General features: G+C 39.1%; 1 protein-coding gene across 1 annotated transcript in view; it reads left to right on the top strand.

The window, feature by feature from the left end:
- The window catches only part of coro2aa (coronin 2Aa), a 142,990-nt gene that overhangs the window by 121,457 nt on the left and 6,893 nt on the right, over nucleotides 1-14,640 (top strand). The window contains exons 8-12 of the mRNA XM_061881029.1: nucleotides 392-496; nucleotides 562-658; nucleotides 2,397-2,509; nucleotides 2,573-2,663; nucleotides 11,561-11,790. Of these exons, the coding sequence (XP_061737013.1) occupies nucleotides 392-496; nucleotides 562-658; nucleotides 2,397-2,509; nucleotides 2,573-2,663; nucleotides 11,561-11,790 (636 nt within the window). The remainder of the gene's footprint in view (nucleotides 1-391; nucleotides 497-561; nucleotides 659-2,396; nucleotides 2,510-2,572; nucleotides 2,664-11,560; nucleotides 11,791-14,640) is intronic.

Below are 14,640 nucleotides of genomic sequence, written 5' to 3'. Positions count from 1 at the left end.
TTATTTTTACCACCTAACTTGATTTATTTCTAACTTGGTTCTCCTGCCTTCTTTTTGTTTTTTGTGTGTTTTTTTTTACTTTGTTCCCAGTTCCTGGAAGGTAGAAAATCACTATAGAAATAAAATCAATTGAACAAATTAATATAATATTTTTTATAACATTAATATTAATTAAAAATATATACAGGTATATATATTGTTTCCCTTATTCTTATTTAATTTTATTTTACTGCCCATTTTACCGCATTACTCTTTATTAATACTTTATTCTCCTGCTTTACTTTGTTTCCATGCGTTTTAACAGCTGCATGAGTATTTAGTTTTTGATGACTTTGCATTCATGTATGTGAGGAAAATGTTTGAAATGATGTTATTATTCTTATAATTCTAGGACGATCTGTCAGTGCCTTTGGTAGAGGAGAACCTTGATGGTTCGTCGGGGGTCCTCTTCCCTTTCTACGACCCCGACACGCACATGCTGTACCTGGCTGGAAAGGTGGGTCTCCTGCAGCGTCCCACTTGACACAAACTGCTTTTATTTTTTTCTGCCTTCTCCTTCAGGGTGACGGGAACATCAAGTACTACGAGATCAGCTCGGAGAAGCCCTACCTTCACTACCTGACGGATTACCGCTCCAATTTACCTCAGAAAGGGATGGGTAAGTCAACGCAACGATAAAAAGGCTTTAAAGGCCTACTGAAATGAGATTTTCTTATTTAAACGGGGATAGCAGGTCCATTCTACGTGTCATACTTGATCATTTCGCCATATTGCCATAATTTTTGCTGAAAGGATTTAGTAGAGAACCTCAACGATAAAGTTCGCAACTTTTGGTCGCTAATAAAAAAGCCTTGCCTGTACCGGAAGTAGCAGACGATGTGCGCGTGACGTCACGGGTTGTGGAGCTCCTCACATCTGAACATTGTTTACAATCATAGCCACCAGCAGCGAGAGCTATTAGGACCGAGAAAGCGACGATTTCTCCATTAATTTGAGCGAGGACGAAAAGTTTGTGGATGAGGAAAGTAAGAGTGATGGATTAGAAAAAAAAAGAAAAAGACGAGGGCAGTGGGAGCAATTCAGATGTTATTAGACACATTTACTAGGATAATTCTGGAAAATCCCTTATCTGCTTATTGTGTTACTAGTGTTTTAGTGAGATGATATGGTCATACCTGTATCCGACGGTCGGTGGCAGGAGGAAAAAGAAAGCGACGATTTCCCCATTAATTTGAACGAGGACGAAAGATTTGTGGATGAGGAAAGTGAGAGTGAAAGACTAGAAAAAAAAAGAAAAAGACGAGGGCAGTGTGAACGATTCAGATGATATTAGACACATTTACTAGGATAATTCTGGAAAATCCCTTATCTACTTATTGTGTTACTAGTGTTTTAGTGAGATTATATGGTCATACCTGTATCCGACGGTCGGGGGCAGGAGGCAAGAGAGTCCGCAGCTGCAGGAGGAACGACCAAGCTCTCCGCTCATTTCTACGGTAAGAGCCGACTTATTACCACCATTTTCTCACCGAAACCTGCCGGTTGACATGTGGTAGTGAACCATGTTCGCTTGACCACTCTGTTCCATACTAAAGCTTCACCGTCATCTTTCGGGAATGTAAACAAGGAAACACCCGCTGTGTTTGTGTTGCTAAAGGCGGCCGCAATACACCGCTTCCCACCTACATCTTTCGTCTTTGACGTCTCCATTATTAATTGAACAAATTGCAAAAGATTGAGCAACACAGATGTCCAGAATACTGTGTAATTATGCGATGAAAGCAGACGACTTATAGCTGGGATCGGTGCTTGACCAAAATGTCCGCTACAATCCGTGACGTGACGCGCACGCGTCATCATACCGCAACGTTTTCAGCAGGATAATTCAATTATTTAAACTAAAGCGGCCGTATTGGCATGTGTTGCAATGTTAATATTTCATCATTGATATATAAACTATCAGACTGCGTGGTCGCTAGTAGTGGCTTTCAGTAGGCCTTTAAACTGCTATTAGTTCTATCAATACATGCAAATGATGACTTTAAGTGAAGTGAATTATATTTATATAGCGCTTTTCTCTAGTGACTCAAAGCGCTTTACATAGTGAAACCCAATATCTAAGTTACATTTAAACCAGTGTGGGTGGCACTGGGAGCAGGTGGGTAAAGTGCCTTGCCCAAGGACACAGCGGCAGTGACTAGAATGGCGGAAGCGGGAATCGAACCTGCAACCCTCAAGTTGCTGGCACGGCCACTCTACCAAGTGTTCTTTAAAATCAAATTCCCCCCATAGAAAATCATGAAAAGACAAATGATCTGTTACAGGGTCAACATTTGACATTTTTCTACTGTAATAAGTGATGCCCTTGACTAGAAATGTGTTTTGTGGCGACACAGGTGTGATGCCAAAGAGAGGCCTGGACGTGAGCTCCTGCGAAGTGTTCCGCTTCTACAAGCTGGTGACCATCAAGAGTCTGATCGAGCCGCTGTCCATGATCGTGCCTCGCAGGGTGAGGAGGCGTCGGCGTGTTGTTTTGTAACGTGAATGGGAATGTTGTTGTTGCCTTTCACAGTCCGAGTCTTACCAAGAGGACCTTTATCCCATGACGGCGGGCGACAAGGCGGCTCTGACTGCTGACGAGTGGCTCAGCGGCGTGGACAAAGGTGAGCGTCTCTACTTTACTGTCCTGTACACTTCCTGTCATATACAAGGTGTGGCCTTTTTTAATTGGCCCTCCCTTGTATATACTGTTAATGGGCCCTAGTGTGTGAATGTGAGTCTATCTGTGTTGGCCCTGTGACGAGGTGGACACTTGTCCAGGGTGTGCCCTGCCTTCCGCCCAAATGCAGCTGAGGTAGGCTACAGCACCCCCCGCGACCCCAAAAGGGACAAGCGGTAGAAAATGGATGGATGGATGATAAGATATATGTACATATATATATATATATATATATATATATATATATATATATATATATATATATATATATATATATATATATATATATATATACATATATATATACCGTATTTCCTTGAATTGCCGCCGGGGCGTTAATTAATTTAAAACCTCTTCTCACTCCTGCGCTTACCAAAGACATGCAGTAAAAGTAAGCATGCGCTAATTATTTTAAAACCTTTTCTCACTCCGGCACTTACCAAAGGCATGCAGTAAAAATTTAAGTGTGATGTAAGCTTGGCCCTTAAATCCTACTTAATAGCTCTTAATCTTCTTCCCGTTATGCGATTTCAAATTACCGGAATTGAAATCAGCCTCCTCCATTTTGAAAATGATGACAGGGGAAGTGTCACTCGTGACGTCACGAGTTTGACCAGGCGGTAATACTAAGCATGCGCTAATTATTTTGCGAAGCGAGTTTGACCCGGCAGTAATTCAAGGCAGGCACATACTATGTGCCCTGCTGCAATTCAAGGAAATACGGTGTGTGTGTGTGTATGTATATATGTATGTACATATATCCATCCATCCATCCATCCATTTCTACCGCTTATTCCCTTCACTACTGTATGTATATATTTATGTATGTATATACAGGTGCTGTTCATATTATTAGAATATCATGAAAAAGTTGATTTATTTCAGTAATTCAGAACATGAAACGTACATATTATATCAATTCATTACACACATAGTGATATATTTTAAATGTTTATTTCTTTAAATTTTGATGATTAGTACTGACAATTACTGAAAATCCCAAATTCAGTATGTCAGAAAATTAGAATATTAGTTACGACTAGTACCAAAAAATATTTTTTTACAAATATGGGCCAACTGAAAAGTATGAACATGGAAAGTTTCAGCATGTACGGCAATCAATACTTAGTTGCAGCTCCTTTTGCCTGAATTGCTGCAGCAATACATGGAGTCCAGCAGTCTGTTGCACTCCTCAGGTGTTATGAGAGCCCAGGTTGCTTTAATAGTGGCCTTCAGCTCTTCAGCATTGTTGGCTCTGGCATCTCCAATCTTCCGCTTCACAATACCACATAGCTTTTCTATGGGGTTAAGGTCAGGTGAGTTTGCAGGCCAATCAAGAACAGGGATACCATGGTCCTTAAACCAGGTATTGGTAGATTTGGCACTGTGTGCAGGTGCCAAGTCATGTTGGAAAATGAAATCTTCACCTCCATAAAATTGGTCCGCGGCAGGCAGCATAAAGTGTTCTAAAACTTCCTGGTAGACTGCTGCATTGACCCTAGACCTCAGGAAACACAGTGGACCAACACCAGCAGATGACATGGCACCCCAGACCATTACCCATTGTGGAAATTTGACACTGGACTTCAGGCAACGTGGATTCTGTGCCTCTCCTGTCTTCCTCCAGACTCTGGGACCTTGATTTCCAAAGGAGATACAAAATTTACTTTCATCTGAAAACATAACTTTGGACCACTCAGCAGCAGTCCAGTCCTTTTTGTCTTGAGCCCAGGCGAGATGCTTTTGACGTTGTCTCTTATTCAAGAGTGGCTTTACACAAGGAATGCGACAGCTGAAGCTCATATCTTGCATACGTCGGTGGGTGGTGGTTCTTGAAGCACTGACTCCAGCTGCAGTCCACTCTTTGTGGATCTCCCCCACATTTTTGAATCGGTTTTGTTTGACAATCCTCTCCAGGGCGCGGTTATCCCTCTTGCTTGTACACTTTTTTCTACCACATCTTTGTCTTCCCTTGGCCTCTCTATTAATGTGCTTGGACACAGAGCTCTGGGAACATCCAACCTCTTTGGCAATGACCTTTTGTGTCTTGCCCTCCTTCTTTAAAGTATCAATTGTCATCTTTTGGACAGTTGTCAAGTCAGCAGTCTTCCCCATGATTGTGTGTCATACAGAATCAAAACGAGACTTTTCCAGGTGTTTTGAGTTAGTTAGCTAATTAGAGTGTGGCACCAGGTGTCTTCAATATCTGACCTTTTCATCATATTCTCATTTTCTGAGATGTTGAATTAAGGGTTTTCATTGGTTGTCAGCTATAATCATCTCCTTTTTGGAAAAAAACACTTTAAATGTATCAGTCTGTTTGGAATGAATGTATACATTCTACAAGTTTGACTTTCTATATGGAATTAATGAAATAAATCCACTTTTTCATGATATTCTAATAATATGACCAGCACCTGTATATATGTATTTATATTTATGTATTTATTTGTGTAAAATGGCCCTGTGATAAGGTGGCGACTTGTCCAGGGTGTACCCTGCCTTCTGCCCAAATGCAGCTGGGGTAGGCTCCAGCACTCCCGTGACCCCAAAGGGGACAAGGGTGTGTGTATATATATATATTTTTTTTTTTTTTTTTTTTTTTTTTAATATATATGTATGTATATATATTTATATATATATAATTTATATATACAGTATGTGTGTCTATATGTATATGAATATCTTATTATTGAGATATATTATTAGATTTGCTTTGTCATGTAGAACAAAGAGCTCAGCATAAATTATTATTAGGATAGGACAGCTGGGATAGGCTCCAGCACCCCCTGCAACTCCATAAGGGACAAGTGGTAGAAAATGAATGGATGGATGGATGGATGGATGGATGGAGGATATACTTTATTTGTCCCACACTTGGGGAAATTGTGGTCGCAGTGCAGATACAAAAATTCCACTCAAAAATAAAGCAACAAAATCGCATGAAAACAAAAGGTCAACATTAAAGAACCCAAAGGACATAAAAGACATTTAATGAGCACAGAGCTGATGCAATTAGCTGCCACTTCAGAGGAGCCACGTCTACATACATCTACAAAAGTAAAACGCAAGGGAAAAAACTAGATACGAGCAATACATAATACATAATACACACATATGATTACACCGTGCATAGACAACACAACAAAGTGACCATTTCAACAACCACACACACTGTGCTGCTTTACACCAGTGTTGTTCAACCTTTTTTGAGCCGAGGCACATTTTTGCATTGAAAAAATCTGAAGGCACACCACCAGCAGATATCATTAAAAAATTCAACTCATTTGACAGTAAAAAGTCATTGTTGGATATGACTTTAAAGCATAAGCAAGCATGCATGACTATAGCTCTTGTCTCAAAGTAGGTGTACTGTCACCACCTGTCACATCACACCCTGACTTATTTGGACTTTTTTGCTAATTTCCTGTGTGTCGGGTTTTAGTTCTGGTCTTGCGCTCCTATTTTGGTGGCTTTTTCTCTTTTTTTTGTTTTTTTCCTGTAGCAGTTTGATGTCTTCCTTTGAGCCACATTTCCCTCATCTACTTTGTTTTAGCAATCAAGAATATTTTGGTTGTTTTTATCCTCCTTAGTGTGGACAATGTTGATTGTCATGTCAAGTTGGGATGTACATTGTGGGTGCCGTCTTTGCTCCACAGTAAGTCTTTGCTGTCGTCCAGCATTCTGTTTTTGTTTACTTTGTAGCCAGTTCAGTTTTAGTTTAGTTCTGCATAGCCTTCCCTAAGCTTCAATGGCTTTTCTTAAGGGAACTCACCTTTTGTTTATTTTTGGTTTAAGCATTAGACACCTTCTTACCTGCACACTGCCTACCGCTGTTCCCGACATGTACAAAGCAATTAGCTACCGGCTGCTGCCACCTACTGATCCATCCATCCATCCATCTTCTTCCGCTCATCCGAGGTCGGGTCGCGGGGGCAACAACCTAAGCAGGGAAACCCAGACTTCCCTCTCCCCAGCCACTTCGTCTAGCTCTTCCCGGGGGATCCCGAGGCGTTCCCAGGCCAGCCGGGAGACATAGTCTTCCCAACGTGTCATGGGTCTTCCCCGTGGCCTCCTACCGGTTGGACGTGCCCTAAACACCTCCCTAGGGAGGCGTTCGGGTGGCATCCTGACCAGATGCCCGAACCACCTCATCTGGCTCCTCTCCATGTGGAGGAGCAGCGGCTTTACTTTGAGTTCCTCCCGGATGGCAGAGCTTCTCACCCTATCTCTAAGGGAGAGCCCCGCCACCCGGCGGAGGAAACTCATTTCGGCCGCTTGTACCCGTGATCTTATCCTTTCGGTCATGACCCAAAGCTCATGACCATAGGTGAGGATGGGAACGTAGATCGACCGGTAAATTGAGAGCTTTGCCTTCCGGTTCAGCTCCTTCTTCACCACAACGGATCGGTACAACGTCCGCATTACTGAAGACGCCGCACCGATCCGCCTGTCGATCTCACCATCCACTATTCCCTCACTCGTGAACAAGACTCCTAGGTACTTGAACTCCTCCACTTGGGGCAGGGTCTCCTCCCCAACCCGGAGATGGCATTCCACCCTTTTCCGGGCGAGAACCATGGACTCGGACTTGGAGGTGCTGATTCTCATGCCGGTCGCTTCACACTCGGCTGCAAACCGATCCAGTAAGAGCTGAAGATCCCGGTCAGATGAAGCCATCAGGAACACATCATCTGCAAAAAGCAGAGACCTAATCCTACGGTCACCAAACCGGAACCCCTCAACGCCTTGACTGCGCCTAGAAATTCTGTCCATAAAAGTTATGAACAGAATCGGTGACAAAGGACAGCCTTGGCGGAGTCCAACCCTCACTGGAAATGTGTTCGAGTTACCACCGGCAATGCGGACCAAGCTCTGGCACTGATCGTACAGGGAGCAGACCGCCACAATAAGACAGTCCGATACCCCATACTCTCTGAGCACTCCCCACAGGACTTCCCGAGGGACACGGTCGAATGCCTTCTCCAAGTCCACAAAGCACATGTAGACTGGTTGGGCAAACTCCCATGCACCCTCAAGAACCCTGCGGAGAGTATAGAGCTGGTCCGCAGTTCCACGACCAGGACGAAAACCACACTGTTCCTCCTGAATCCGAGGTTCGACTATCCGGCGTAGCCTCCTCTCCAGTACACCTGAATAAACCTTACCGGGAAGGCTGAGGATTGTGATCCCACGATAGTTGGAACACACCCTCCGGTCCCCCTTCTTAAAGAGAGGGACCACCACCCCGGTCTGCCAATCCAGAGGTACCGCCCCCGATGTCCACGCGATGCTGCAGAGTCTTGTCAACCAAGACAGCCCCACAGCATCCAGAGCCTTAAGGAACTCCGGGTGGATCTCGTCCACCCCCGGGGCCTTGCCACCGAGGAGCTTTTTAACTACCTCAGCCCCAGAAATAGGAGAGTCCACCACAGATTCCCCAGGCACTGCTTCCTCATAGGAAGACGTGTTGGTGGGATTGAGGAGGTCTTCGAAGTATTCCTTCCACCTATCCACAACATCCGCAGTTGAGGTCAGCAGAACACCATCCGCACCATACACGGTGTTGATAGTGCACTGCTTCCCCTTCCTGAGGCGGCGGACGGTGGTCCAGAATCGCTTCGAAGCCGTCCGGAAGTCGTTTTCCATGGCTTCCCCGAACTCCTCCCATGTCGGAATTTTTGCCTCAGTGACCGCTGAAGCCGCACACCGCTTGGCCTGTCGGTACCCGTCTACTGCCTCCGGAGTCCTATGAGCCAAAAGGACCCGATAGGACTCCTTCTTCAGCTTGACGGCATCCCTCACCGCTGGTGTCCACCAAGGGGTTTTAGGATTTCCGCCTCGACAGGCACCAACTACCTTGCGGCCACAGCTCCCATCAGCCGCCTCGACAATAGAGGTGCGGAACATGGTCCACTCGGACTCAATGTCCAGCACCTCCCTCGTGACATGTTTGAAGTTCTCCCGGAGGTGTGAATTGAAACTTTCTCTGACAGGAGACTCTGCCAGACGTTCCCAGCAGACCCTCACAATGCGTTTGGGCCTGCCAGGTCTGTCTGGCATCCTCCCCCACCATCGCAGCCAACTCACCACCAGGTGGTGATCGGTAGAAAGCTCCGCCCCTCTCTTCACCCGAGTGTCCAAAACATAAGGCCGCAAATCCGATGACACCACTAAAAAGTCGATCATGGAACTGCGGCCTAGGGTGTCCTGGTGCCAAGTGCACATATGGACACCCTTATGTTTGAACATGGTGTTTGTTATGGACAAACTGTGACGAGCACAAAAGTCCAATAACAAAACACCACTCCGGTTCAGATCCGGGCGGCCATTCTTCCCAATCACGCCTCTCCAGGTTTCACTGTCGTTGCCAACGTGAGCGTTGAAGTCCCCCAGTAGGACAAGGGAATCACCCGGGGGAGCACTTTCCAGTACTCCCTCGAGCGTTCCCAAAAAGGGTGGGTACTCTGAACTGCTGTTTGGTGCATAAGCACAAACAACAGTCAGGACCCGTCCCCCCACCCGAAGGCGGAGGGAGGCTACCCTTTCGTCCACCGGGTTGAACTCCAACGTGCAGGCTTCGAGCCGGGGGGCAACCAGAATTGCCACCCCAGCCCGTCGCCTCTCACTGCCGGCAACGCCAGAGTGGAAGAGGGTCCAGTCCTTCTCGAGAGAAGTGGTTCCAGAGCCCTTGCTGTGCGTCGATGTGAGTCCGACTATATCCAGCCGGAACTTCTCCACTTCGCGCACTAGCTCAGGCTCTTTCCCCCCCAGTGAGGTGACGTTCCACGTCCCAAGAGCTAGCTTCTGTAGCCGAGGATCAGACCGCCAAGTGCCCTGCCTTCGGCTGCCGCCCAGCTCACATTGCACCCGACCTCTATGGCCCCTCCTATGGGTGGTGGTGAGCCCATTGGAGAGGCTACTGATATGGAAGAGTATTACAGGGTTACTCTGCAGCGCTCTAGACAGCACCGACACTCAACAACAACACATCATTTGCAGACTATAATTATTGGTTTGCAAAAAACATTTTTAACCCAAATAGGTGAAATAAAAACACTGCTCTTCACCAATGTCTGCTGGGTTGGGGCATTATTATTATTATCGTTATTATTATTATTATTATTATTATTGATATTATTATTATTGATATTATAAAAAAACTTGGCATCCAAAGGTGCATCATCAAATTATTGAGAAAAGCCTGTCAATACTTATGTAATGTCATTGTTCAGTTTTTTATTTTTAATAAATTAGCAATAATTTCTAAATTTCTGGGTTTTTTTTTGTGTCAAGATGGTGTGTTGAGTGTAAAATCATGACAAAAAAAATGAACTTTTTTGATTTTATTAAATTGCTGCAATGAAACATGGAGTGAAACTTTTAAAGTTTTCTGTAGAGCAGAGGTCACCAACGCGGTGCCCGCGGGCACCAGGTCGCCCGTAAGGATCAGATGAGTCGCCCGCTGGCCTGTTCTAAAAATAGCTCAAATAGCAGCACTTACCAGTGAGCTGCCTCTATTTTTTTAATTTTATTTATTTACTAGCAAGCTGGTCTCGCTTTGCTTGACATTTTTCAATTCTAAGAGAGACAAAACTCAAATAGAATTTGAAAATCCAAGAAAATAATTTAAAGACTTGGTCTTATCTTGTTTAAAGAAATTCATTTATTTTTTTACTTTGCTTCTTATAACTTTCAGAAAGACAATTTTAGAGAAAAAATACAACCTTAAAAATGATTTTAGGATTTTTGAACACATAAACCTTTTTACCTTTTAAATTCCTTCCTCTTCTTTCCTGACAATTTAAATCAATGTTCAAGTAAATGTATTTGTTTTTATTGTAAAGAATAATAAATACATTTTAATTTAATTCTTCATTTTATCTTCTGTTTTTTCAACAAAGAATATTTGTGAAATATTTCTTCAAACTTATTATGATTAAAATTCCCCAAAAATATTCTGGCAAATCTAGAAAATCTATAGAATCAAATTTAAATCTTAATTCAAAGTCTTTTGAATTTCTTTTAAAATTTTTGTTCTGGAAAATCTAAAATAAATAAGGATTTGTCTTTGTTAGAAATATAGCTTGGTCCAATTTGTTATATATTCTAACAAAGTGCAGATTGGATTTTAACCTATTTAAAACATGTCATCAAAATTCTAAAAATAATCTTAATCAGGAAAAATTACTAATAATGTTCCATAAATTTTTTAATTTTTTTCTAAAAGATTCGAATTAGCTAGTTTTCCTCTTCTTTTTTTCGGTTGAATTTTGAATTTTAAAGAGTCGAAATTGAAGATAAACTATGTTTCAAAATTTAATTTTCATTTTCTTCGTGTTTTCTCCTCTTTTAAACCGTTCAGTTAAGTGTTTTTTTCATCATTTATTCTCTACAAAAAACCTTCCGTAGAAGGAAAAAAAATGTACGACGGAATGACAGACAGAAATACCCTTTTTTTTTTTGATATTTATCTGTTTTTATATATATTTATTGTGAGAAATCATTAAGATGATCAGTGTTTCCACAAAGATAAATATCATTAATTATTAATAATAACAGAGTTAAAGGTAAATTGAGCAAATTGTCTATTTCTGGCAATTTATTAAAGTGTGTATCAAACTGGTAGCCCTTGGCATTATTCAGTACCCAAGAAGTAGCTCTTGGTTTCAAAAAGGTTGCTGACCCCTGCTGTAGAAGATCTTTGACTATTTTTCAGCAGGTGTTTTAAAAAGAGGCGAGCATCTGTGTCATATAGAAGATCTTTGACTCTTTTAAAAGCGGCGTCGTCCTCGGCGTGTTTTTCCCGTGCAGACTTAGACTTCTTGTGGCGTCCCGCAGGCCCGCTGCTGATGTCCTTGAAGCCGGGGCACCGAGTGGACGAGTCTTACGCCGACATGACCAAAGGCTTCAATCGGTCTCAGGGACGACCCGGATCTTACATCCAGGACCAGCTGGGCGCCAAAGACAACAGCGAGCACGACTACGAGCTGACGGCAGACGGGAGGAGTCGGACGCCTGTGAGCAACGGCGAGGATCCGCTCTGCTCGCCGCCCAAGACGGAAAGTGAGGTACCGATCACGTATTGATCTACTCTTCTGCTCTGGGCTTTGATTGACAGCTGAGCACCGCCTTCTAACAGCTGGGAAATGGGGATCTTGTGTCCAGGCTTACAGAAAAGTGAAAGTGAAGGATAGATGGACAAACAGGAATGTGGTTTCTGAGCAATACTGTCAACTAGTGGACATGTACATGTATTGCAGCCACTTTTCTTTTTCTTCTTCTGTGGTTATCATTATTGCCACAGCTAAGAAAGGTTTGACATTTGAGACGGGAACATTTATTTTTTCTCTATTATTGATTTATGCAAAAAAAAAAAAAAAAAGGAAATATAATTGAGAAATTTCTGGTAACATTACAGCCTATTTTGTGTAATATTCTGATTGAGTTATTTTAACATTATTTGTGACACTTTAACCTCTGACATTTTTTCATAAAACACATTTCATTCCAATATGATCACTTCATTCTATAGCATTATTACAACTTCATTGTATTTTATTTTTTTTTACCCACATTACGATATCACTTTTCTACCTTCAAGCGCTTTGACACTATTTCCACATTCACACACTGATGGTGGGAGCTGGCCCTAACCACCATCAGGAGCAAGGGTGAAGTGTCTTGCTCAAGGACACAACCGATGTGACTAGGATGGCGGAAGCCAGGGATCAAACCAAGAACCCTCAGGTTGCTGGCGCAGCCGCTCTACTAACCATGACCATTTACTGAATAATTTTTTTTTTATATATATTTTTAATTTAAAATACAGAAAAAAATAATGTGACAGTACTCTTTGTTTTTTTAATATTTATCAAATTAGTTCTTTTAGTATGTTTTTTTTTTCATAATTTAAATTTAAAGTACAGAAGCAAATAATGTGGTAGTACTGTTTCTTCTTTAATATTTATTGAATTAGTTTTTTAATAATTTTTTTTATGTAATTTAAATTTAAAATACAGAAAAAAATCATTATATGAAAGTATTCTTTGTTTTTTAATATTTATAGAATTAGTGTTTTTAATGCATTCTTTTTTTATACTTTAAATTAAAAACGGAAATAAATAATGTGATAATACTCTTTGTTTTTTTTGTTTTTATTGATTTTTAAAAAATATTATTTTTTAAATATTTTTTATTTAAAATACAGAAAACAATTATGTGATAGTAATATTTGTTTTTTGTTTTTTACTAATTATAGAATTATTTTTTTTTCCAATACATTATTTTTGTTTATAATTCAAACTTTAAAAAAAAAGAACAAAATAATGTGATGGTACTCTTTCTTTTGTAATATTTATTGAATTAGTTTTTTTTATACAATATTGTTTTTCATATTTTAATTTACAATATAGAAAAAAATAATGTGATAGTACTCTTTTTTTAATATTTTCTGAATTAGTTTTTTTTATAAAAAATAAGAAAATGATGTGATAGTACTCTGTGTTTTTTATTACATTATTTTTTTAGCATTTAAAACACAGAAAAAAATGATGTGATAGTAGTCTTTGTTTTTTAATATTTATGGAATTAGTTTTTTAATAAATGTTTTTATATAATTTAGATTTAAATTACAGAAAAAAATTATGTGATAATACACTTTGTTTTTTAATATTTATAGAATTATTTTTTTTTATACATTATTGTTTTCATAATTTAAATTTAAAATACAGAAAAAATGTATGTGATAGCACTCTTTCTTTTATAATATTTATCGAATTTGTTTTTTTTGTAATTTACATTGAAAATACAGAAAAAATTATGTGATATTACGCTTTGTTTTTTAATATTTATTTAATTTTTTTTTAATACATTCTTTTTTTTTTTATTTAAATTTTAAATACAGAAAAAATAATGTGATATTTCTGCTTTTTTAATATTTATTGAACTCGTTTTTTTATACATTATTTGTTTTTGTAATTTAAATTTAAAATAGAGAAAAAAAATAATGTGAGGGTACTCTTTGTTTTTTAATATTTATATTGAATTTGTTTTTTTTGTAATTTACATTTAAAATACAGAAAAAAATTGTGATATTACGCTTTGTTTTTTAATATTTATTGATTTTTTTTTTAAATACATTCTTTTTTTTTTTATTTAAAATACAGAAAAAACAATGTGATACTTATGTTTTTTTAATATTTATTGAAATCGTTTTTATACATTATTTCTTTTTGTAATTTAAATTTAAAATAGAGAAAAAAAATAATGTGATAGTACTCTTTGTTTTTTAATATTTATGGAATTAGTTTTTTAATAAATGTTTTTATATAATTTAAATTGAAAATACAGAAAAAAATTATGTGATAGTACTCTGTTTTTTAATATTCATAGAATTAGTTTTTTATACATTATTGTTTTCATAATTGAAATTTAAAATACAGAAAAAATTTATGTGATTGCACTATTTCACTTTTAATATTTATTGAATTGTTTTTTTTTTTTAATTTACCTTTCAAATACAGAAAAAAATGATGTGATATTTTGCTTTGTTTTTTAATATTTATTGAATTTTTTTAATACATTCTTTTTTTTAATTTAAATTTTAAATACAGAAAAAATAATGTGATACTTCTGCTTTTTTAATATTTATTGAAATTGTTTTTTTTACATTATTTCTTTTTGTAATTTAAATTCTAAATAGAGAAAAAAATAATGTGATAGTACTCTTTGTTTTTTAATATTTATTGTATTAGTTTTTTCTACAATTTAAATTTAAACTATGGAAAAAAATAATGTGATAGTACTTTTTGTTTATTAATATAATTCTTGTACTTTATTTCTCATTCTGAAGTAATTTTGCTGGACTTTTTCCCCGTTTGAGCTCCAAGTTCCACCACTTCAGAGATTGAAAATTTCCA

This window comes from Nerophis ophidion, linkage group LG20 (assembly GCF_033978795.1).
Source record: "Nerophis ophidion isolate RoL-2023_Sa linkage group LG20, RoL_Noph_v1.0, whole genome shotgun sequence".
Taxonomy (NCBI): domain Eukaryota; kingdom Metazoa; phylum Chordata; class Actinopteri; order Syngnathiformes; family Syngnathidae; genus Nerophis; species Nerophis ophidion.
Note: the sequence above shows the minus strand (reverse complement) of the source record. Positions and strands in the feature narration are given on the sequence as shown.